We start from the raw sequence: 23,844 nt of genomic DNA, 5'->3' as shown, positions 1-23,844 counted from the left end.
AACCCTTGTCAATCACCACTGGTCATTTTACTATCTCATAGTTTTGCATTTTCCAGAATGTCCTATAGCTGGAATCATACAGTATGTTGCCTTTTCAAATTTGCTTTTTTCACTTAGTTATATGTATTTAAGTTTCCTCCATGTCTTTTCATTGCTTGACAGCTCATTTCTTTTTAGCACTGAAGAATACTCCATTGCTTGGATGTACCACAGTTTATTTATCCAGTCACAAGGACATATGGGTTGCTACCAAGTTTTAGCAGTTATGAATAAAGCTGCTATAAACATCTGTGTGCAGGTTTAGTGTGGACATGGGTTTTCAGTTCATTTGGGTAGGTGCCAAGGAGTGTGACTGCTGGACTGTATGGTAGGAGCATGTTAGTTTGGTTAAGAAATTGCCAAACTGTATTTCAAAGTGGCATGGACTTCATTCCTACCAGCAATGAATGAGAGCTCCTGTTGCTCCACATCCTTGCCAGTACTCAGTGCTGTCAGTGTTCTGGATTTTGCCCATTCTGATAGATGTATACTGGTATCTCGTTGTTGTTTTAATTTGTAATTCTCTAATGACACCTAATATTAAACATCTTTTCATATGCTTATTTGCCAACCGGATATCTTCTTTGGCAAGGTGTCTGTTCAGGTCTTTTGTCCATTTTTAACGAGGTTGTTTGTTTTCTTACTGTTGAACCTTAGAGGAGTTCTTTGTATATTTTGGATAGCAGTTCTTTATCAGATGCATCTTTTGCAAATCCATTCAACCAGTTTGTGGCTTATCTTCTCACTCTCCTGATAATAATCTTTTGCAGAACAGAAGTTTTGAATTGTAATGAAGTCCAACTTACCAATTATTTCTATCATGGATTGTACCTTTGGTGTTGTACCTAAAAAGTCATTGCATACCCAAGGTCACCTAGGTTTTCTCCTATGTTATCTTCTAGGAGTTTTATAGTTTTGTATTTTTACATTTAGGTCTATAATCCATTTTTAGTTAATTTTTGGGAAAGGTGTAAGATCTGTGTCTGTGTCTTGCATGTGGATATCCAGTTGTTCCAGCACCATTTGTTGAAAAGATTATCTTTCCTCCATTTGTCTTTGCTCCTTCGTCAAAGATCAATTGACTATATTTATGTGGGTCTATTTGGGGGCTCTCTGTTTCGTTCCATTGATTCATTGGTCTGTTCTTTCACCAGTACCACACTGTCTTGATTCCTGTAGCTTTACAGTAAATCTTAAAGTCAAGTAGTATCAGTCCTCTGACTTTGTTCTTCTCCTTCAATACTGAGTTGGCTATTCTGAGTCTTCTGCCTCTCCATATAAACTTACAATCAGTCTGTTGATACCCAAAAAATAACTTGCAGGGATTCTGACCAGGAGATTATTCGGTTTTTACTTAACTTTTCTGAATTTATTCTTGTGTGTCTTCCTCCTTATACTGAAAATTTGGTTCCCAATGACATTAACACAATCACTTATTTGGTTTAAAAATTGCCTAAAATAATTTCAAAATAACAATATTAGTACTACTGATACCACTAACGGAGTTCAATTTAAGATTTTTTTTTGTAGTTCTTCCATTATCAGAATACATCCTACTAGGGAAGTACAGTTGAAATACTGTTTTTTAAAGTCACTTAAGCAATTATTTTCTTGATACACTTGTTAGGTTCATTTGTTGTTTTCAATTGTCAAAAACTTATTTTTACCATTTAGATTTTTTTTTTTAGTTAAGTATAATTAGGGTTCTAAAATCAACTACATTAAAAAGACATTCACAAGAGTCTTTGCTCAAAGTATTGTACTCTTTACTTTGTCCTAGGGGCAACTCTTTTTAATTAGTTTTCGGTTTATACTTCTGTTGTTTCATTTATTAAAAAAATAAGCAAGTATGAATATATGTAAGCATGTATACGCATGAATACACATAAAATACCTCACACAAAGGTATATACTAAAACTAGTGTTCTGTACCCTACTTTTTTCACTTAATAATATATCCTGGAGATCACTTCTTCAATAGAGCTTGTTCATTCCGTTTTATAGCTGCACAGCATTCCATTATATGGATATACCATAGGTCATTCAACCAATCTCCCAGTTTTCTGCTATTCTAAATAATGCCACAATGAATAATCTGTGCTTATATCCGTTCATATTTTTGCCAGTAGAGCTTTGGGGTAGATTCCTAGAAGTGGGATTGGTGGGTCAAAAGGTAAATGCATATGTAATTTTGCTAGATACTGTTCTAAGGTCACTTTAATTATCTGTCCTCTAAATTATTTGAACTTTCAGTAGCCTTTATTGATCACTGATACTCAAAACCCAATTTTGCTTTCTATTAAGAGCAGAGTCTAAAAGGACAACTATACCACAATTCCATGATATTATATTACTCATGTATCCTCAAATGAACATTTGTCCAAAAAATATTTATTGAGTTCTTACTGGGTATAACAAATATTGCTAGACACTTGAAGCTTATGAGGGAAGATTTTGAAATTTGAATGTTCCCTATTAAAGAAACAGTAGGCATGGAGGAGCAGAGAGAAAGGAGAAGCAGGGAAGGGAGTGGAACAACAGTAAGATATAACTATAAAATAAGACACTATGTGATAAATGCTATAAAATGAACAAAGTACTATCATTCTAGCTGGAGAAATCAAGAATGTTTCGTAGACAGGCTTATCAAAAGGCTGAAAGTATTTAGGTAGGGACAAACACTGGAGAGACTAATCCTCAACCTTGAGATTGGGGAATTTGAAAAAAAAAAAAAGAAAGGGAAAAGCAGATCCAAATGGTCTCCCTGTATACCTAGAGAGCAGTTGCAAGTTAGAGAATCAAGTGGTTGAGCTAATTATTCCTGTCACAGTTCTTCTAACCTTTCCGTTTAAACAGCATCCGTAAAGAAACAAATGAACAGTCATTCAATAAGAGACATAATACAGAACTTAGAAATATATAAAATGATTAACCACAAGCATAATTAATTTTGCCAATAAATCATGGGCAAATGTTATTTACAGTTAACAACTGATGGGAACTTTACCTGTGTCTGTGGTAAGAAGTATCTGAAGCATATGTGCCATGGTGATCAAATGGAAGAGATAAAGGTGGTTATAGGAAGAACTAATTGATGAAGGCTGCAGATCAACAGCATCATCCCAATACAAGGATGGGAATGCTAACACAGTACCCACCTATGAGACAAAATGGACATCAACATGGGTAACAACAAAGACCAACACAAGTTAATCTCATACGTAAATGTAAAGAACACCAGATTCTGCACTGTTTGTGTGTTTTTTTTAATAACCACCATATTTTTCCTAATTATTCAACAAGATATTTTATAATATAATATACCATAAATAGAGGACAAATGTCATCACCAAACAGATTTAACCCTTTGCTGGGTCTACTTATTCTAGTTCTAGGTAGTGGTCTCAACCCTGCGGTTTTAGAAGATTCAACGTTACAATCACTCGGGGAGCTCTTAAAATAACACTTACACAGGCCCCACCCCAGTCCAATCAAATCATTATCTCAGGTGGTAGGGCCCATTTACCAGCATTCTTTTCAAGGTTCCCCCAAGAGATTCCAAAAGATAGGGTGACAACCGCTGGATAGAGGATACTGGCTAACCTTGCATCCACAAACTCCATGCTCCCAACTTCACCATGGCTCTCTCTAGAGAACTCGCTTTGAAGGAATGGAATCTTCACGGGGATTGAAAAGCTGTGCAAGAAACTCACAAAACAGTTGCCACCCAACCATAGGTGTTTTGGGGGAAGCCTGGATGCACCCATGGCCTGGTCCCTATCACGAATAATTAATGATTTTAAGACAGCTCACCCCATCATTCACCACTTAGAACGTAAACAAGATGAGAAAAAGACGAAGGGGGAAAATACATTATTAGAAAAAGTTTGCTTGTATAGACACTAACTAAATATAATCAACTAGAATAAGACCTATTACAAAGTAAAGGATAAATGTGGTTTCATTTTTAAAGTGATTTTCATGGTCTCAGTCAAATCTGTATCTATTTGTAAATGGAATGGACAAAAGAGACTAAACTTTGAACACTGATAATTTATAATCTTGAACAAAGAGCATAAATTTCAATAAGGAAAAAACACGAAATTCTAAGCTTGAGTGACTGAAGAAAAAAAATTTACTGAACACTTACCAAAACATGAAATAGATCTACAGATAGAAGGCAAGGTGTAGCTTCTGATTTTAGGTTAGGAAGAACAACTGAAAAACAAAAAAACCTTAATGTAATTCAGTCAGTCATATAGCAATGTAGTTAAATATAATGCAAGATATAAACATCTAAAACAGAAATTTAACAAGGTTATAATACAGAGACTGATAAACTGGTATATCACACCTTTAAGATATGGGAACCGTAATTAAAGATAAACTAAACTGAGAAAAGGCTCTAAAAAGCCCTGGATGTAATTTAATGGTTGAAATATAAGATACAGGGGCAAAGGGTAAATAAACTAGGATGACTGAAGTAAGAAATTGTTCGATAAGTATTTGCTGAATGAAAAAGAATTCCTTTTATAAAATGTTCCCTACCACTTTTTCCCCCCTAACTACGCATTTCTAAATGTTCTGTGATACATAAAACACGTGAACAAATTTGGGGTTCAGAGCAGGGAGAGCATGAAAAGCACTGTAAATGAAAGGAGTATGGAGATGATCCTCCTGAATTAAAATTAGATAATGGTTTGTATGGACTGATGAATGGAAGGAAATGCAGACAGCTCAAAAACTTTGTCTTTCTGATTTGATCAGTCTCTAAATTTGGAAGTCAGGGAAAGAGTGACAAGGAAGTGAAATCAAGAATTCAAAACAACAGTAAGGGTTTTGTATATATAAAAATGAGGGAATTAATTTTATTTCAATAAAGCTATTATTTGTTTAAAATTCAGACAAGGTGTATTTCTTAACCCCAAATCCAAGATTCTAAACAAAACCATAAAAGTTAAGAGCATGGGCTTTGGAGTCAGACAGAAATGGGATGCAGTACTTCCTGCGACTATTTGTCATAAGCAAGGTACTTGACTTCTCTAAGTCTACAGTGTATATGAGATTGTTGAGAGGTTCGTTAACATGTGCATTAAAAGTACTTATCCTGAGCTTGGCATACAGTAATCGATAAATGTTATTAATATTGGCTTTAAAAAACAAAGTGATAACAGGGCTCTGCCATTAACTAGCTATGTTAATAGCTAAATAGCTATAAATAAATAAATAAATCGTCTATTTATGCTAAATTAAATATCTCAGCAAAACTTATGTGATATAGCAGGAAGAGCATAGGTTTTATGGTCAGGCTTTGATTCAAATATTAGTTCTGCCTCTTTTTATGACCTCGGTCAAGTCACATAACTTCTCTGTGCCTCAGTTTCTTCATCTGTAAATCAGGAAAATGATAATTTCCTTGAAGAATGGCAGTTCGAAGACATGATTATATAAAAAGATCCTTGTACAATGCCTGGCACATACATGGCAGTGAGCATTGTATTTCCTGTTGCTACTGCAGAATCAACATGTTACAACAATATTCATCACCTTTCACACAAAACAGCTCTCTATTGTGGACTTCCTGGACTTCCCTATTTCTCTCAATAATCTAGTTACTCATTTTAATTCAAAATCTTGCCTCCACCCATCATAGTTCCCTCCCTAATTTATGCTACTACGTGCAGATGCATGTTACCTTTAATTTTTCCTTTTTCCAACCCAACCTATACAATATCAAATTAACTTTAGAATATTATTGCTCAAAATGTTTCAAAAATTCCCAATAACCTGAAGAATAAAGTTCAAACTTCTCATTGGGGCATTTAAGATCCTCTATTTTTATCAAAACAACTTCATGCTTCTCTATCTATAGGTGCCACTACTCCTATCAAACTTGCCTAACTTGAACATATCACATGCTTTCCTACCTCCTCAATCTCTGTTTAAATTGTGCCCTGGGCTTAGAATGCTGTCTCTGTTCCTCTCAACTTATCTTTATGGACCCTGTTAGAGGAAAAAAACAGCAGAGCCCCATAGTGATCCCTTCCTGTCTCAATTCTTGAAGCATGTATTCTTACCATACATCTGGCATTTGGCTACATTATAATGTGAGTTTTCACAGAGGTTCTGCTTCTTTAATTCAATCATAAGCCTTACAAATGGCAGGGACCATATCTTATACCTCTATACAGAGTTTATAGCCCTAACACCTTGCAAATAAAGATGTTCCTGCTAATAAATTTTCACATACCAAACTTTTACATAAAGGCACAAAGCTACATTACAGAGCAAAAGCACATCAATTCTATTAGTTACTGCCAATTAGAGATTATGCACTATTATTTCAGTTTCTGCTATCTGTGATGATGTTAAATAGTCTCCTTGTTTGGTGCTTATTTTGAGGTGTTTTAAACATTATAAATCCCATAACGTGTGATGAATATAAAAGCAGGGAGACTATTTGGAAGTGCTGGTAAAACAAGGTATCCAAATTATAACTGAAATGAAAAGAGATACCAAAAAATTAAAAAACAAAACCAAAATATTACTGTGCAAATAGGATAAACTGTTAACAATAGGAAGAGGTCCTAAGAACAAGATGCACGTGTAACATGTGCAAAATTCTGGGCCTGTGCAACTGACCAATAAGAGAAAAAGTAAATGAAAAAACAGAAAAAATTTAAGTATGTAGCTAGGGAACAGCATTAATATTAGATTCCTATTAGCATGAGATTAATTCAGGAGATAGCTGGAAATTAACTTGAAGATATAAAACTTGGCATGGTAAAAGTTCTAATGAAATTTAGGTGGCAGATTTGGATGGAGCCATGGAACCCCCATGTCATTAGAGTGACAGAAAGCTGCCCAGGAAGAGCTCCCTAAGAAGCCTGTGGGAATCAACAAGGAGGAAAGTGACCTGTTTCAACAGACTTTCAAGGTAAAGTAACTGGTCAATTTTGGGAAAAAAAGCCTGTTAGATAAGCTAGAAAAAACTATGCCTGGCTTTAAAGCTTAAAAAGACTGAATGACTCTCCTATTTGGTAGAAACATACCTAGGAAGTGCAAGCTTAAACCTCTTTACCTGTGACATATTGAACTTATGAATAAAAAGACTTATAAAAACAGTCTTTTTTAAGCCTGACCTATTTAGACACAAAGGAGCTCCTGTAGTACAAATACCTAAATGGAAACGCAGACAACCAAAATGAAAGCCAAATCATTCTACTACTGTATAACCTCTAATCCCTCTTTTTATTTTTATACTGAGTACCATATGGGCTTAATTTCTAGCTTGTTAGAATCTAAAAAAAAAAAACCCAACTCAGCTGTTATAGCCTGTCTCTCAAAGAAAAGGGCATGCATGGATTACCACACTTAGCACTTCTATTATTTTTATATGACTTTGATACACACCAGCAAAACTAAACATATTTTTAAATGATCTAGCCACATCACTGCTCCCTTTTCTAACCAGACTGAGATACAAGGATGTTAGTGATTGTGGATGTTGGTTCAAAAAAGCCCCTAGGTGGGTATAACCGATACACGCTGACAACATTTGAAAACACTTGGTTTTAAAAATAAGATTGCAGGTATTACAGGGGCAGCCATGTGTTTTGTTTTCTTTTTGTTTTTTCTTTTGTAAGGCTGTGGTAATGAGTATCCAAAATTAGTGCAGTGTGTTGTTTCCTAATAAAATACACTGCCAGAAATGCAATGGGAAAAGACACATAAATAACATAATAATAATAATTCAGAGAAGACTCTACCTGATAGAAGACGAATCAGATGTTTCTGTATCAGGACCTGAGAACAGGTAATCCTTTGTGCAATGGCAAACTGCATTAATGCTTTCAGACCATTATGCTAGATTGTAAGAGAGGGGAAGATAAAAAGATAAGGGAAGATAAAAGACCTAAGTCATTCACTGTAAAAACCAATCCCAGTCTGCAAGAATTAGTGCAGACTTACTATATACTTTACATTCTTGCAAGTTTAGTTACAATATTTTTAATACTTCTAAAAAGTTTTATGACTTCACCGAATTTTTTTAATAGATTTTCCCATGACAAAGAGGTATTAAAGATATAATCATCTCAATTCTCATTTAAGTACTCATTTTCCCCAGAGTCATTCTCTTAAATGTCTGGCCTAAATTATTCTATTGAGGCCTGTGCAAATAAACATATTTATAGAAATTCTAAAATGATGGCAGAAAATCACTGAATTCAGGGAACAGATCTTCTGCTTCCCAGATGGAAGGATGGGAACTATAGGGAAGCACATCGTGGACTCCAAGTCCCCTGTGTCAGCTATCAGATAATAAGAGAGAAATGGCTAGGAGGTAGGTGGTCTAGGGAATCCTGCTGCCCAGTTTGTCTTCACAGGGCTACTGAGCACATTTCTTAAGTACTGTTTTTCAGGGTCCCCAATGTTATGAGGCTTGGGCCTGAGGCAGGAGTATAGCTATACACAGTCAGGATCTGCCCATCAAGGAGTCATGGTTTAGTTTTATTCTTGAATTCAGTATGATGATTTATCTAGAGCTAAGCCAGCATTAATACTTAATATTACATGATGGTGCAAAATTAGTGAGAAGGAAAAATGTAGGAGACACTAGGGTTCTGATTTGGAAATAAACAGAGAAGGGGATAAAAAGTAACCAAGTACCATCAGAAATCTTTCTGTGAATTACATTTAACCACCAAGATTGAGAAAACTCTCCGAAGTGTACAATGTTGGCCCTTCAGTCTCCTATGAGACTGAAGTAGTTTTTTTTTTTAACAGAATTCTGCTAACTTTTACAGAAAAAGGAGTGAATAAAGATTTTTTTAAATGATAAATTTACTGTGGACTCCCTAAAAAAGCATACCATGAGTTACACGTACCCTGTTGGAATACACATACCTGTCTATTTTGAAGTGCTCCAAACAAAGGTTTTCCTTCATCTCCCAAGAGGTTTTCTCAAAGAGTAAGAAAAACAAAAATGATAAATTCTGAATACTGCTACAATTGTATACTTGGTTTCTGTCTATCAGATGTTCTTTAACTAATCCTATTTTTGACCAGATGCTTTGCACTTTTCCCCTTCAAAATTTCATGTTTAAGTCTATGCCAAAATCCCCCCCTCCCAAATTTTAAAAAATATTTATTTATTTATTTATTTCGCCGCGCCGAGTCTTAGTTGCGGCACGTGGGATCTTTGTTGCTGCATGTGGGCTCTTTTAGTTGTGGCATGCGGCACCGGGTCAAACCCGGGCCCCCTGCATTGGGAGCACGGAGTCTTAACCACTGGATCACCAGGGAAGCCCCCCAAATTTCCAAACTTTTGAGTGAGAGAATACTACAGAGGCAAATGTAGATCATTCACAAATTGCTACTACAAATAATAAAGTCCCTGCAGCAATCAATAAAGAATACCTGGGAAAAACAAAGCATTCTGGTTCATTTATCCTCCTTTAAAAAAAAAAATTTCTATGCAAATTTTTTTTCTTTAATTGAAGTATAGTTGACTTACAATATTATATTAAGTTCAGGTGTATAGTAATTTGATATTTTTACAGATTATACTCCATACAAAGTTATTATAAAATACTGACTATATTCCTGTGCTTTGTATTACTTCCTTGTAACATTTATTTTGTACCTAGTAGTTTGTACCTCTTAATCTCCTTCATCTATTTTGCCCCTACCCCTACCCCTCTCCCCTCTGGTAACCACTAGTTTGTCCTTTGTATCTGTGAGTCTGTTTGCTATATTTGTTCATTTGTTTTATATTTTAGATAGCACATATAAATAAAAACAGTATTTGTCTTTCTCTGCAAAAAATTTTTAAATAAGTAATTTTTTTAATATAGTAACACCTATTTTGTTAAAAAATAATACACAAGACAGATGTAAGTAACCTTATTGCTCTTTCGGTACTATTAAAAAACAATTAGATTTATAGGATAAAAAGATGAAACTGAAAATACCAAAAAAGCATGGGTTCAGAAATATATTTTGCCTTGTTGGCTAGGGTATTTATTACTAAATTACTCTTATTTTCTTTTTCTTTTTTTTTTTTTTACAAATTCATTAATTCAGACAATTCAACAATTCTTTACAGTCTGATTCATGGAAGGTTAGGGCAAGGCAGGATTTTATTTATTTATTTATTTTTGGCTGTGCTGGGTCTTCGGTTCATGCGAGGGCTTTCTCTAGTTGCGGCAAGTGGGGGCCACTCTTCATCGCGGTGCAGGGACCGCTCTTCATCGCGGTGCGCGGGCCTTTCACTATCGCGGCCCCTCCCGTTGCGGGGCACAGGCTCCAGACGCGCAGGCTCAGTAGTTGTGGCTCCTGGGCCCAGCCGCTCCGTGGCATGTGGGATCTTCCCAGACCAGGGCTCGAACCCGTGTCCCCTGCATTAGCAGGCAGATTCTCAACCACTGCGCCACCAGGGAAGCCCTCTTTTTCTTTTTTTTAAAATTTATTTACTTATTTATTTTTGGCTGTGCTGGGTCTTCGTTTCTGTGCGAGGACTTTCCCTAGTTGCGGCAAGCGGGAGCCACTCTTCATCGCGGTGCATGGGCCTCTCACTATCGCAGCCTCTCTTGTTGCGGAGCACAGGCTCCAGACGCGCAGGCTCAGTAGTTGTGGCTCACAGGCCTAGTTGCTCCACGGCATGTGGGATCTTCCCAGACCAGGGCTCGAACCCGTGTCCCCTGCATTGGCAGGCAGATTCTCAACCACTGCGCCACCAGGGAAGCCCAAAATTACTCTTATTTTCACTGATCCTTGGCAGCAAACACATCTGTGAGAGTGGAAGGCTTATTTCCTATTTTCTTTTTGCATTTTTTTTATCATGTATTTTTTCTTATTCTAGCTTTGAAGAAAGCAGAAAAAATAGAAAAACAGAACTGGCTAAAAATGGACAAAATTTTGGCTGATCTAGACACCATGAAACACAAAATGCGATAGTTAAAAACGTCAGTATGAACTAAATCAAGTATCACCATGTTTAATTCTAAATGTAACCTCAATTTGCTGGTAGTTTTTTTTACCATTAGATACCAGATGTTTAACTGAATATTATATATTGTGTTACAAAAGTCACTTGAGCAAGTCTAAAACCTATTAATATATCTTTTCAGTTCAGTACTGATTTTATATTTGTAAATTTTATATTAAAATGAATATCACATGATTTATATACACATTTTTAAAATTTGGAGGATGTGTGGATCATGTAACCACCCTATTGGTTTTTTTTTTTTTTAATAAATTTATTTATTTATTTATTATTTATTTTTGGCTGTGTTGGGTCTTCGTTTCTGTGCGAGGGCTTTCTCCAGTTGTGGCGAGTGGGGGCCACTCTTCATCACGGTGCGCGGGCCTCTCACTGTCGCGGCCTCTCCCGTTGCGGAGCACAGGCTCCAGACGCGCAGGCTCAGTAGTTGTGGCACACGGGCTTAGTTGCTCCGCGGCATGCGGGATCTTCCCAGACCAGGGCTCGAACCCGTGTCCCCCGCACTGGCAGGCGGACTCTCAACCACTGCGCCACCAGGGAAGCCCAGTTTTTTTTTTTTAATTAATTTATTTATTTATGGCTGTGTTGGGTCTTCGTTTCTGTGCGAGGGCTTTCTTCTAGTTGTGGCAAGCGGAGGCCACTCTTCATCGCGGTGCGCGGGCCTCTCACTATCGCGGCCTCTCTTGTTGCGGAGCACAGGCTCCAGACGCGCAGGCTCAGTAATTGTGGCTCACGGGCCCAGTTGCTCCGCGGCATGTGGGATCTTCCCAGACCAGGGCTCGAACCCGTGTCCCCTGCATTGGCAGGCAGATTCTCAACCACTGCGCCACCAGGGAAGCCCCACCCTATTGGTTTTGAAACAATTCCTGAACTGACATTTTATGGACTTTGGAATTAGTCATTAAACAAAACTTTGTTATTTCTTGGGTATTGCTCGGGAAGAAGTTTTGTTAAATAATCTGAGTACTAAATTCTTCAGAGATTAGTGCCTTTATCTCAGAAGGGCTCCCTCTTGTTATACAGCATAAGATATGTTATTCACAAACAAAGTGATCGATTGACAATATTTGTCCTCTTCTTCCATTCTCTTTGTCAGACCCTCTGTTTTGATTCCTCAACTATTTTTCATAACTGTGCCAACACATCCTGTATATGTCTCTCCACACCCACAGGGAGTGAGATAAGTTAGCTGTTTATGTACTAGGAATAAAGTACAGCATTATACCCACTGAATGGAAAAAGCCCTAGAGTGAAAACTATATAACACTCTATTAATCAAATAGATTCGAATTACTATGTTACAGAAACACATATGAAGATTCGGTCCTACTCTCCAATGAATTTCTCATCTACTCTATAACAAAACTGTCACTTTTTAAAATGTTCAATGCCTAAATATAAATTTCCAATTCCTAATGCTTATGCTCCCAAAATAGTAAAGTGTAAAAGTACCGTCATTGGAAATCTGAAGATATTTAGTAGATCATGACTCCAAAAGAATGTTTTACATTTCATATCATACTGTTCAGATTCTATTTAAACCTCATCTTTTCCTTTTCTCATTTTATTTAATCATAGTAAATATAAACCTGTGTATTTATTTTTTACCCACAATTTAAGTCTGACAGGTTTGGAAATAACTTCTAAAATCTGTTCACAGAGACTGATGCTGATATCCAGGAAGGCTCTGTGAAAGAAGTGGCTTTGGACTTCCCTGGTGGCGCAGTGGTTAAGAATCTGCCTGCCAATGCAGGGGACATGGGTTCGAGCCCTGGTAGATCCTACATGCTGCAGAGCATCTAAGCCCGTGTGCCACAACTACTGAGCCTGCGCTCTAGAGCCCACGAGCCACAACTACTGAAGCCCACGCACCTAGAGCCCGTGCTCCACAACAAGAGAAGCCACTGCAATGAGAAGCCCGTGCACTGCAACGAAGAGTAGCACCCGCTCGCTGCAACTAGAGAAAGTCTGTGTGCAGCAACGAAGACCAAACGCAGCCAAAAATAAAATATAAATAAATAAATTTATTTTAAAAAAAAGAAGCGGCTTCATGCTACTTACTTCAAATCATGAAATAGTGTCTTATTACAAAACTATATTTAAATGAAGAAAATGTGGTAGAACCATTAAAAACCAGAAAAACTGGAAAATGAGTCTGAAACTGGCTTGGATAAAGATGACATGAAAGAATTACAGTTCTTAACTCTTTTTCATGTAGTACTCTATCTTGTGACTGTCATGAGCAAATATACTAATTTAAAAATCTAAGCAATTCTTCACTGCTTCACTACCCCCGGCTTTAATGAGATATATAACACTGTGTAAGTTTAAGGTGTACAACAGGGGTCCCCAACCCCCAGGTTGCGGACCGATATCGGTCAGTGGCCTGGTAGGAACCGGGCCGCACAGCAGGAGGTGAGCAGCGAGTGAGAGAAGCTTCATCTCCCGCTCCCCATCACCTGCATTACCGCCTGAACCACTCCCCCACCCCCTGGCCACCGGTCCGCAGAAGAACTGTCTTTCATGAAACTGGTCCCTGGTGCCAAAAAGGTTGGGGACCGCTGGTGCACAACATGTTGATTTGATAGCTACACTTTTCTCTAAGAAGCTTTCAACATGGCAGAGAACTTGACAGTAGGCTTCCTTTCAGACTTGGTAGGTTTCTTGCTGCTAATCTGTCTCTCCTGACCACCTCAGTCTTCCTTTCTCTTTCCTGGTAAGTTTTTAGATGACTTTGGTTTACCTTTCTTTTTATCTCAAAGTGTAAAAGAAATAAAAATACTGGACATTTCTGGGTTGATTCTTCTTCCTTTGCTTTTCCTCTGATCTTCCAGTGTTGTAACTCTGCCACCTTTAGAATATAGCTTGCTTCATGCTGTCCCTTTCAAGTATTTTTAGTTTATATGCCCATTTTTGTAGTTAAAAGAGATTAATACAAAATATTCTAAGGCTAAATGGCATCATGTCACCTAATCTACTGATACATCAAAAGTCCTTAAACAAGTCAAAGTATTCCAGGCCATCAGGGAAAAAAAGGAATAATTTTTGGTCAATCAATGTTAATTCTGTTTCTATAAAGCTCCAAACTAGTTCTCTTATAGGCTTTACCAATTGCCTGGATAGTGAAAGCACATGTGCTCCAGGTCATCATGGGGATTCGAGGATCCGTTTCATCAGGAGGCACTTTCAATCCAATTCTATAAATTGTTGTGGCAAAGAGAAGGACCATTTCCTTGATGCTATTAGAATATTTTATCCTAAAAATAAAACAAGAAAAATTTATATTGATATAATGGTCTAGTAAAAGGGGCTACCTACTGAGAAGTCCAATTAAGTACCGAAGCAAGAATTTAACTCCTTTTGACAAAGTAAACTACCCTTTGTCAAATTAGAGATAAGAGCTGCTGAAGAAGATTTATTCCTTAAGAAAAAATGGGAAAAGCAGAACTGTAACTCCTACAGGTAGAAAAATGTCTCCGACAAAATGGTAATGACTCAGATAACTTCTTATAAAAGATGCAGTAAATGTTCACAGCAGAAAGGGTCCAGGTCCAAATTAAGGAACAGATTGGAGAGAGGATTAAAACTCAGAGGAAACAGATCTGACATAAGTTTTAGTGTACGGATAAGGGACCAAGAAGTCCTTCTGTGCTGATAGGGGTGTGTGTATGTCTGTGTGTCTGTGTGTGTATATAATAATACATGTACTAGCAATGATTATTTCTGGTTTCCTGAACTTCTATTTGTTGCAAGTAACAAATATTTTCAGTAGCAATGGGATACATCATGTAAACAAGGATCATAACTAGAAAAATGTACCTCAGATAATATTCATTAAATAGTAATATCTGATTTGGATATATTATATTTTTCAAAGTGCCTTCACATAAATATCTTTCCATTAACCTTATGAGGTAAGTTAGGAGACCATTGTCTCAATCTTACAAAAAAGAAAATGAATTGTGGTAGGGTTGGAGTGACCTGAGACTTTTCAGAAGTCACAGAGCAAGTCAGATGTGATTTTAACTTAAGTCTCTTAAATTCTGTTCTTCTTGTAGGTTGGACTATATAAAAATAGTATTTTTGTTGGTCAAAAACAGTTAATTATAGGCATGGTTCACCCTAATACATATTAAATACATATTACTCTAATATTTCAAACCACTTAATTTCATTAGTACAAATAAAACTCTAGGGAGAAAGCAACAAGATAAAAATGGGATAAAGAAAACAATTTTACAAATAAAGCAAGAAGGAAGGAAAGAAGAACTGTTCTTCATTCTTATTTTCACAACCACTTACAAACTTCTCTTGTTTAGATACTTACGAAGACTGAACTCCAAAACTCAGAATAGAATGGAACTCAAAAGTGGAATCACCCATTCCTTGATCAAACAAGACTGGAATTCTTGGCTTTTCTCCTTACAAATTAAAAGGGAAAAGAAAGAAAAAATCACAGGAGTTTAGCCTGACACACACTTTTCTAGCTTTTGTAAATTATATATGATCATTTTAGAAAACTTAGAAAATGTTAATAAGCAATAATCATTCACAATTTCTCCACCTAGATAACCAGATGGCATTAGGGTGATATTCTTCTGTTCTCCATATAAATGTTACATGTGTAGATTTTTTTTAAAAAGGACAACATCTCTAGTACTGTTTTGTACCTTGGTTTTTCACTAATAGATCATAAATGTCTTCCACATCGGTAACTGACCCTCTATATTTCTATTTTTAACGAATGCACAGTATTCTACTAGTAAGGCAGCATGCGTTAGTGAATAAGAACAAGGATCTGGAGCCAAGCTGCCAGGGTATGAATCCTAGCTCTGCCAGTGACTAAGACCTTGGGTTAATACTAAACCTCTTTGTGGCTCCATTTCCTTATTAAATTGTTATTCCCGTACGTGAAATGACTTGATTTTTTCTGGTGGCTCTTGAGATTCTTTTCTTCATCTTTGGTTTTCAGCAGTTTGGGTATGACCTATCTAGGTATGCTTTTAAGTTTGAGGTTCACTGAGCTTCTTAAACCTATAAATTTAAGTCTTTCTCCAAGTTTGGAAAGTTTCCAGCTATTATTTCTTCAATATTTTTTCTGTACCATCCTTTTTCTTTTCAGGACTTCAATGACACAAACGTTGGGTTAAAGGGAACAAAACAAGGTTCCATATGTCCCTAAGGATACTGCATCGCTTTTCTGCATCACTTTTCTGTCCATTCTTCATTGTATAATTTCCCCTGATCTAATTTCAAATTCACTGACTCTTATCTCACCATCTCCATTCTACTACTGAGCCCATTCAGTTAAAATTTTATTCTTTTTTCTAATAGATTTAATTAATTAATTAATTTTTTGGCTGCGTTGGGTCTTCCGTTGCTGTGCACGGGCTTTCTCTAGTTGCTGCGAGTGGGAGCTACTCTTCACTCTGGTGTGAGGGCTTCTCATTGAGGTGGCTTCTCTTGTTGGGGAGCACAGGCTCTGGGTGCGCAGGCTCAGTAGTTGTGGCGCATGGGCTTAGTTGCTCTGCGGCATGTGGGATCTTCCCAGACCAGGGCTCAAACCCGTGTCCCCTGCATTGGCAGGCGGATTCTTAACCACTGCGCCACCAGGGAAGCCCCCATTCAGTTAATTTTTTAATTCATATAGTATTTTTTCAATTCTGTTATCTCCATTTGGTTCTTTTTTTTATAGTTTCTATTTTTTCCTGCTGAGAACTCCTATCTTTCCATTCACTTCATGAGTGTTCACCTTTACTTCATGTTTCATGATTATAAAGCTGTTTTATACTTTTTGTCTGAAAAGTTCAACACTAAAACATCTCAGGATTGGCAGTTGGTTGACTGTTTTTTTCCTTGAGAGTTGGTCAGATTCTCCTGGTTCTCTGTACCTTCAGTAATTCTGGATTGTGTCTTGGATACTTTGAATATTACATTGTGAATATATTTGAACATTACTGGTCCGCATTAACATTCTCTGGAAAAATGTACCTTTTTTGTTGTTGTTCTAGTAGGCAATCAACCCAACCCAAATTAGGTTCAACAAGTTCTGTCTCACTCCCTGTGAGTGGTGGTTCCAATGTTAGTTTTCAGAGCCTTTGCTATGCTGTTTGGGTCTGCCAGTATATGTACTACTCAGGGCTTAGTCTGGGACTTGAGTGGTGGTTTAATGCAGCTTCAGTCTCAAAGCTGTTGCTATGTTTCTTTGGGCCTGTTCCACACACGTGCAGCTTGGAGCTGAGCTCAGGACTTGTGTTTGTCTCAAAAGTTGGAGATTCCCTTCTACAGCTCTCTCCTCTCTGGGATTCCCCCCTATACTCTCTAGCTCCAAGGGGCCCTTTTTCCCAGTTCCCCTGGTCAAAATGACCAATTTCTCTCAGTTTTAGTCCCCTGTGCTGACTGGGGCTAACCTTGTGGTGAAGCTGTGAGGCAAAGCAAAAAATAATGAGGATTCACCCTGCAGTTTTTGGAATATAGTGGTCCCGTTTCTCCCAGATCTTTTAGCCAGTAAGACTGGTTTTCTCTTGGGATTTTAGATATTTATGTGGCCACCATGGCAGTGCAGTTCCATGACTGGAGCTGGCCTTGGGAAAGAGCCAAAAGAGAGGAAAAAAAAACCACAAGTGGCATGGACATATATACACTACCAAATGTAAAATAGATAGCTAGTGGGAAGCAGCCGCATAGCACAGGGAGATCAGCTCGGTGCTTTGTGACCACCTAGAGGGGTGGGATAGGGAGGGTGGGAGGGAGGGAGATGCAAGAGGGAAGAGATATGGGGATATATGTATATGTATAACTGATTCACTTTGTTATAAAGCAGAAACTAACACACCATTGTAAAGCAATTATACTCCAATAAAGATGTTAAAAAAAAAGAAAAAAAAAAAAAAGAATTCCCTTTACACTCTCCAGCTCTGAGGGGCTTCTTTTCCAGTCCTCTGGCCAGAAAGATGGCATCTCTCCTGGATTTTTTACTGTTCATGTCCACTGCATAGTTCTGTGACTCAGGCTACCCTGGGGTCAAAACTGGGAAATAAAGGTGGAACAAAAAACCCCAGGAAACTCACTGCCTGTACTAAACATTCCTCAGATTTTTACTTCCTCCCCAATCTGCCTGCCATTGTTTACTTCTCCGAGTCTTTAGGTAGTCTTATCTCTCAATTGTGAAGAATATATAAATGGGGTAATAATTTCCAAATGTTTGTTGTTATTAATATTAATTACAACATATTAACAGTATTAATAATAGTTAACACTTATATAGTATTTACTATGTACCATGCACTGTTCTACCTTATGTAGGATAACTCAATCCTTCAATCAATGAGATAGGTACTATTATCATTCCCACTTTGCAAATAAGAAAGCTGAGGCACAGAGAGGTTAAGTAACTTGTCCAAGATCACACAGACAGTAAGTGATAGATCTAAGACTTAAATCCAAGCATTGTGGCTCCAGATTAATTACTGTCCATACTGCCTCATAGTATGAAAAATTATTAAATTGAGTAAAGTGATTTAAGCCAAACTTAGCCTTGGCCTAAAAAAACCTCTATTTCCTAATATTTAACAAATCCGTATGTGCAAACCATATTTTAGAGCAATAAGTACTTTCAAAAAAATAAAGACTCTGACACTTAAATCTCACACAGCTAAATATAAAATAATTTTAAGCAAACCTTTAGCATGTTTCATATTATAACCTGTTATTCTGGCCAGAACAGTCTGTATCCATCGTGCCAGGGTCAAAAGTTGAGCAAGAGCTTCTGTATTCTCACTGAAAAATGATATTTAAAAATTATTAAAGCCATTGGCACAAAGTCAAACTGAAAAGCTGAATTTGTAGGGTCTTTCCATGGATAAACGGCTGTATGAAAAAGTCAAACTCCTCCAGATTAGCTTCCTAGGTCATAGAAACACATGTGTCTAAAAATGTAGTTTTGGGAGGGAAGAAAAATTTTAAAGTACAAAGAACAAGATACCACCCATCACCTGGAAGTAATAAATGTCAGTAAATGAAATCACCATTCTAGCTGCTCAAGTCAAAAACTAGGTATCACCACTGATATATCTGATTCCTTCACACCCCACATTCTAATCTATCAGCTAGTCTTACAGGTTTCATCTTCTAAATGTATTCCAAGTTGATCACTTCTTTCTATCTCCATCATTACTACCCTAATCCAAGTTACACTATCCCTCACCTGGACTACTTCAATAGACTGTTCTTCCTGCATCCACAGCGGTGCTTCTTTATTATCTATATATTCATCACACAACCGCCAGCAAGATCTTCTAAAAATGTAAATCAGATTGTATCACTTCCTTATCCAAAACATTCCATTGGTTTTCCATTACACATAAAATACAGTTCTAACTTCAAATCCTAGCTCATAAGCCCTTTTAGGATCTGGTTCCTTGCTTGCTCCATTCCAAGCATACTGCCTTCTTCCTGTGCCTTGAACTTGCTGCCTTCTTGCTTCACCTTCAACATGCTGATTTGCTCCTACTTCAGGGTCTTTGCTCTAGATATTGCCTGTGCTTAAAATTCTCTTCTCTCAGAGAGTAGCACTGCTTGTCCTTCACTTCATTCAGGTCTCTATCCAAATGTCACCGTCTTGGAGAGGAGCTCCCTGCCGACTCAATCTGTAGAGAACCTCATGCACTGGTCTGTCTCTAGCCCTTTATGCTGCCAATTTAGTTTTTCTCTGTATTTCTCACTACTCAATACTCTGTATTTTTCTGTTTACCGTTGGTCTCTCCTCTCTGTAATATAAATTCTGTAAGGGCAGGAGCTTGACACAAACTGTTATTAACAACCAAGGGGGACCAGAAACAGTGCTATTAAAAAGGACTATAAAGTAGAGATTTGCTTACTGAAAGGACAGCTTTAAGTGAAGTTAAAATATACAATGAACTGTGCCAAAATTCACATCTCTGGGCACAAATTTGATCTAAGAATTTTTTCAGTTCTCAGAAATGAAAGTGTACTCTGATTTGTTATGACCAATTTTCTTTAAAAATGCTAGCTTATTATTAGATTTGATAAAGTTTTTTATATGCTCTTAACTTTAGTATCTTAGGTTATACTCATGTTGATTTTCTAACAAAAAAAGGGGCAAATATATTCCAACTATACAGGTAAGTTCAAATGCCTAATAAAAATATTATGTATAATTATGTATTTCATATCCTAAGTAACAAAATTGTTACTACAGACTAAAAGTGTCACAGGGTTTGAAGAGACCTAGTTGTAAGGATCAGTCTAACTTTAGAAAGGACTGCCCTGAAGCATCCTATTCTTAAAGATATCAAGGAGGGCTTCCCTGATGGCGCAGTGGTTAAGAATCCACCTGCCAATGCAGGGGACATGGTCTGAGCCCTGGTCCGGGAAGATCCCACATGCCACAGAGCAACTGAGCCTGTGAGCCACAACTACTGAGCCTGCACTCTAGAGCCCGTGAGCCACAACTACTGAGCCCACGCATTGCAACTACTGAAGCCCGCGCGCCTAGAGCCCGTGCCTGGCAACAAGAGAAGCCACCACAAAGAGAAGCCTGCGCACCACAACGAAGAATAAGTAGCCCCCGTTCACCACAACTAGAGAAAGCTCATGTGCAGCAACGAAGACCCAACACAGCCAAAAAATAAATAAAATTAAAATAAATAAATAAATAAAAGATAAATCTTTGTGATGTCACCTTCTTCCTAAAAGATGACATTCTATGTCCCAATACGCTAAATAGAAAACAATTCAAAATTATGTTTTCTAATGACATGGAATAGTAGAGACAGATCAACTACTTACTGACGCTGACTGCCAAACCTATCACCTTTGAACTCTTATGTTGTGAAAACATGTTAAAAGTGTTTTATCAATAAAATCATTTCCTTTAGAAAAACTTAGGTCTATCACTACAAAGTCACTGAGTTAAAAAAAACTGAAATAATAATAATAATAAATAGTACTGTTATCATCATGTAGAATAGTGAGAATATAGAAATATACAATTACATGTTCTAGTTGTCATAAAAAAGCTAATAAATTTGCTATTAAATTCTATTCACAGAGGGTCAGAATATAAAAGTTTAAAAATTTATTCTAAACACTAAAAAACTATCCATAGATGAATCTATCATTTTTATTTACCTTTATAGTTAACCTTTTGTCCATGTCTCTACAACTACAGCATTTGGATCTTCAGAAAAATAGAATAAAAATAATAATACAAAGACCTGCAGAGCAACCAAACTCCTAATAGCAACTCTAATGCTGGCAAAGGACTATAAGAAAGGAATGGATCTTTGCAACTTTCTTCCTTCTGTGAGTGCTAAGATGGAGATCAAAGTTCTATTGCTTTAATGGCTGTTGGAAGACAGATGCAAAACATGCAGACTTGAGTAAATGAATATTCCAGTTTCTTTAGAAACCAAAAATTGGGGCTTTTATCATATTTTTAAAGTTGAATACAAGTTATAAAATGAAAAAGTATTAATTAAATAGCAAAAAAGAAACTAGTAATCTAATTAAAACAGTCACAATGAAAGGATTAAAGACAACTTAAAAAAAAAAATTAACCAAAACATAAATTAAAATATACCTGCTTATCCTTTGAGGTTGCAAAGGAATAATGGGGATCACAGTATTGCACAGAGACTTGCAAAGAGGGCAAAGATATTCTCCACTCTCTAAGTCAAAAAGGTCAACATGAATGCGTTGCTGAGAGCTCAGCTGTACAGCTTCAAAATACCTGCAAAATTCCAAGACATAGGTCCATTCAAAACTACACATGTATCTTTGCTCTAATCCAAGTGAAAAAAATCTGGAATTTTTGCCTCAATAAACATTTTTAGAATCTACATGCAAAAATACACAAATTATAATCACAGAAGAAATAGGATGCCCATTCTTTTGGGGGCAAACTGGAGGACACATCAGGGCAGAAACAAATTTAAAATAGTTTTACTGAATTATAACTTGTCTCCTGCCTCAACAGCATGGAGATACAATACAGATACTATCTCCCTCAGTTTCCAATGACCAACTGAAGTAGTAAGGGCTATTACAGGAAAATTATGTATTTTAATCTGATGCCAAAAAGGTAAACCCTATACAAAATATTTCCCAGGAATTATATTTCTGAACTTTTATCTCTTCCAGATATACAACTAGAACTTCATGTCCCTTATTCTATCTCAAAGGTACTTTTCCCTCTATGTTTTGAGGGGAATGAGATTTTTATAAAGATTATTACTTCTTTTATACAAATACTGATCAAAAGAGACTAATTAGTTTGTGCAAAGCAACTACAGTGAAAATTTTAAGTTGATAACTTTACACACCAATTTCTAAGGGTGATACTATAATGAGTATCATGCAAACAAAATCAGTAATTAAAACTGCTTCAGTTATTCAAATAAGAAAAAAAGAAGACACGAGAAAACATGCCTTTTTGTGGCCTTTAGAGAACTTCAATACTCCTAGCTTCTTTCAAGAACATGTCAGAAGGACAACTTACTTCTGCCAGCACACTGCATGCATTACATGACCACAGCTTCCTGTGTAAGTTCCATATGCCAAGTCTGAATCCATGAAAAGTGGGTCCACGGTTTCTGATAAAGACAAAAATATGAGGTATGTATTCATCTGCCCCACAATCATAAAAAGAAAACAAACAGAAAAGGAGGTTATCAGGTCTAAAATTCTAATCATAAACTTTCTTAGGAATGTCCAATAAAAGTGTCACAATATCATGGCAGTAGTATATATATTCTTAAGAGTAAGTAAAAAGAGGAAAATATAAAGCTAGACTTCCAGGTGTGATTAGTATGGATTAATGAAAACTTCTATTCTTGATGTACATTTTATTTTAACATTAGGTTTTAAGTTGCATTATCTTGGTTGTTGAAGTGATTTTCTATGATTCAAGCACAGTTTACTTTTGTATTTTAAAAGTGATTTGACTGGGTAACTTTAAGGGATATTTAGGGGCAATATAATCTACTGGCTAAGAGCACAGACTATGGGGTTCAAAATCTGATTTCACCATTTATAATTTGTGGCTTCTGACAAGTTACTTAATTTCTCTGTGCCTCAGTTTCTTCATCTGTAAATGGAGCCAATACTGGTACCTAAACCACAGGGCTGTTATGAAGATTAAGTGAGTAAATACACATAAAGCACTTAACCAGTGCCTGGCACATGGTGAGTATTCTTAGATGTTAACCTTTTTTATCATTATTATTATTCCAAGGGTATTTAAAAAATAAAGCAGCTAACTCCTGATGTGATATAAGAATTACAACATATTACCTAATAAGTACTCCGGCCAAGAAAATGTTTAACAAGAACCTAACCACACGGCAACAACCAGACAAATCCACAACGTAAGACACTGTACAGGAAAACTGGCCTGCGTTCTTCAAAAAAATTATCATGAAAAAAAAAAAGTAAAAGGCAAGTGACTATTCTAGATTAAAACAGACATAAAATAAGCAACATAGGAAACATGTCTGAATCCTAAATGGAAAAAAAAGTCTAGCTAAAAAAAGACATTTTGAGGGCAGTTGGGGAAGTTCAAATACGGATTTTATATTAGATGATATTACTGAATTATTAATTTTCTTAAATGTTATACTGGTATGGTAGATATATAATAGATGATCTTTAGTTTTAGAAAATGCATGTGGAAATATTTAGGGATGAAATGTCATGAATTCCTACTTTCAAATGGTTCAGCAAAAAGAAATGGAGATAGATAGAAAGATAGACAGAATGAGCAATGTGGCCATGTG

The 23,844-nt window shown here is 36.7% G+C and overlaps 1 protein-coding gene across 6 annotated transcripts in view; it reads right to left on the bottom strand.

Annotated features, from left to right (window-relative positions):
- The window catches only part of UBR1 (ubiquitin protein ligase E3 component n-recognin 1), a 144,747-nt gene that overhangs the window by 20,697 nt on the left and 100,206 nt on the right, over positions 1-23,844 (bottom strand). For all 6 annotated transcript variants that reach the window (XM_059913490.1, XM_059913491.1, XM_059913495.1 and 3 more), the window contains 9 exons: positions 22,569-22,662; positions 21,651-21,800; positions 18,729-18,826; positions 15,375-15,468; positions 14,156-14,304; positions 8,947-9,002; positions 7,809-7,905; positions 4,190-4,257; positions 3,047-3,197 (listed from right to left, as the gene is read on the bottom strand). In XM_059913490.1, coding sequence (XP_059769473.1) covers positions 3,047-3,197; positions 4,190-4,257; positions 7,809-7,905; positions 8,947-9,002; positions 14,156-14,304; positions 15,375-15,468; positions 18,729-18,826; positions 21,651-21,800; positions 22,569-22,662 — 957 coding nt within the window. The remainder of the gene's footprint in view (positions 1-3,046; positions 3,198-4,189; positions 4,258-7,808; positions 7,906-8,946; positions 9,003-14,155; positions 14,305-15,374; positions 15,469-18,728; positions 18,827-21,650; positions 21,801-22,568; positions 22,663-23,844) is intronic.

The sequence above is a fragment of the Balaenoptera ricei genome, chromosome 2 (assembly GCF_028023285.1).
Source record: "Balaenoptera ricei isolate mBalRic1 chromosome 2, mBalRic1.hap2, whole genome shotgun sequence".
In the NCBI taxonomy this organism is placed as follows: Eukaryota; Metazoa; Chordata; class Mammalia; order Artiodactyla; family Balaenopteridae; genus Balaenoptera; species Balaenoptera ricei.
Note: the sequence above shows the minus strand (reverse complement) of the source record. Positions and strands in the feature narration are given on the sequence as shown.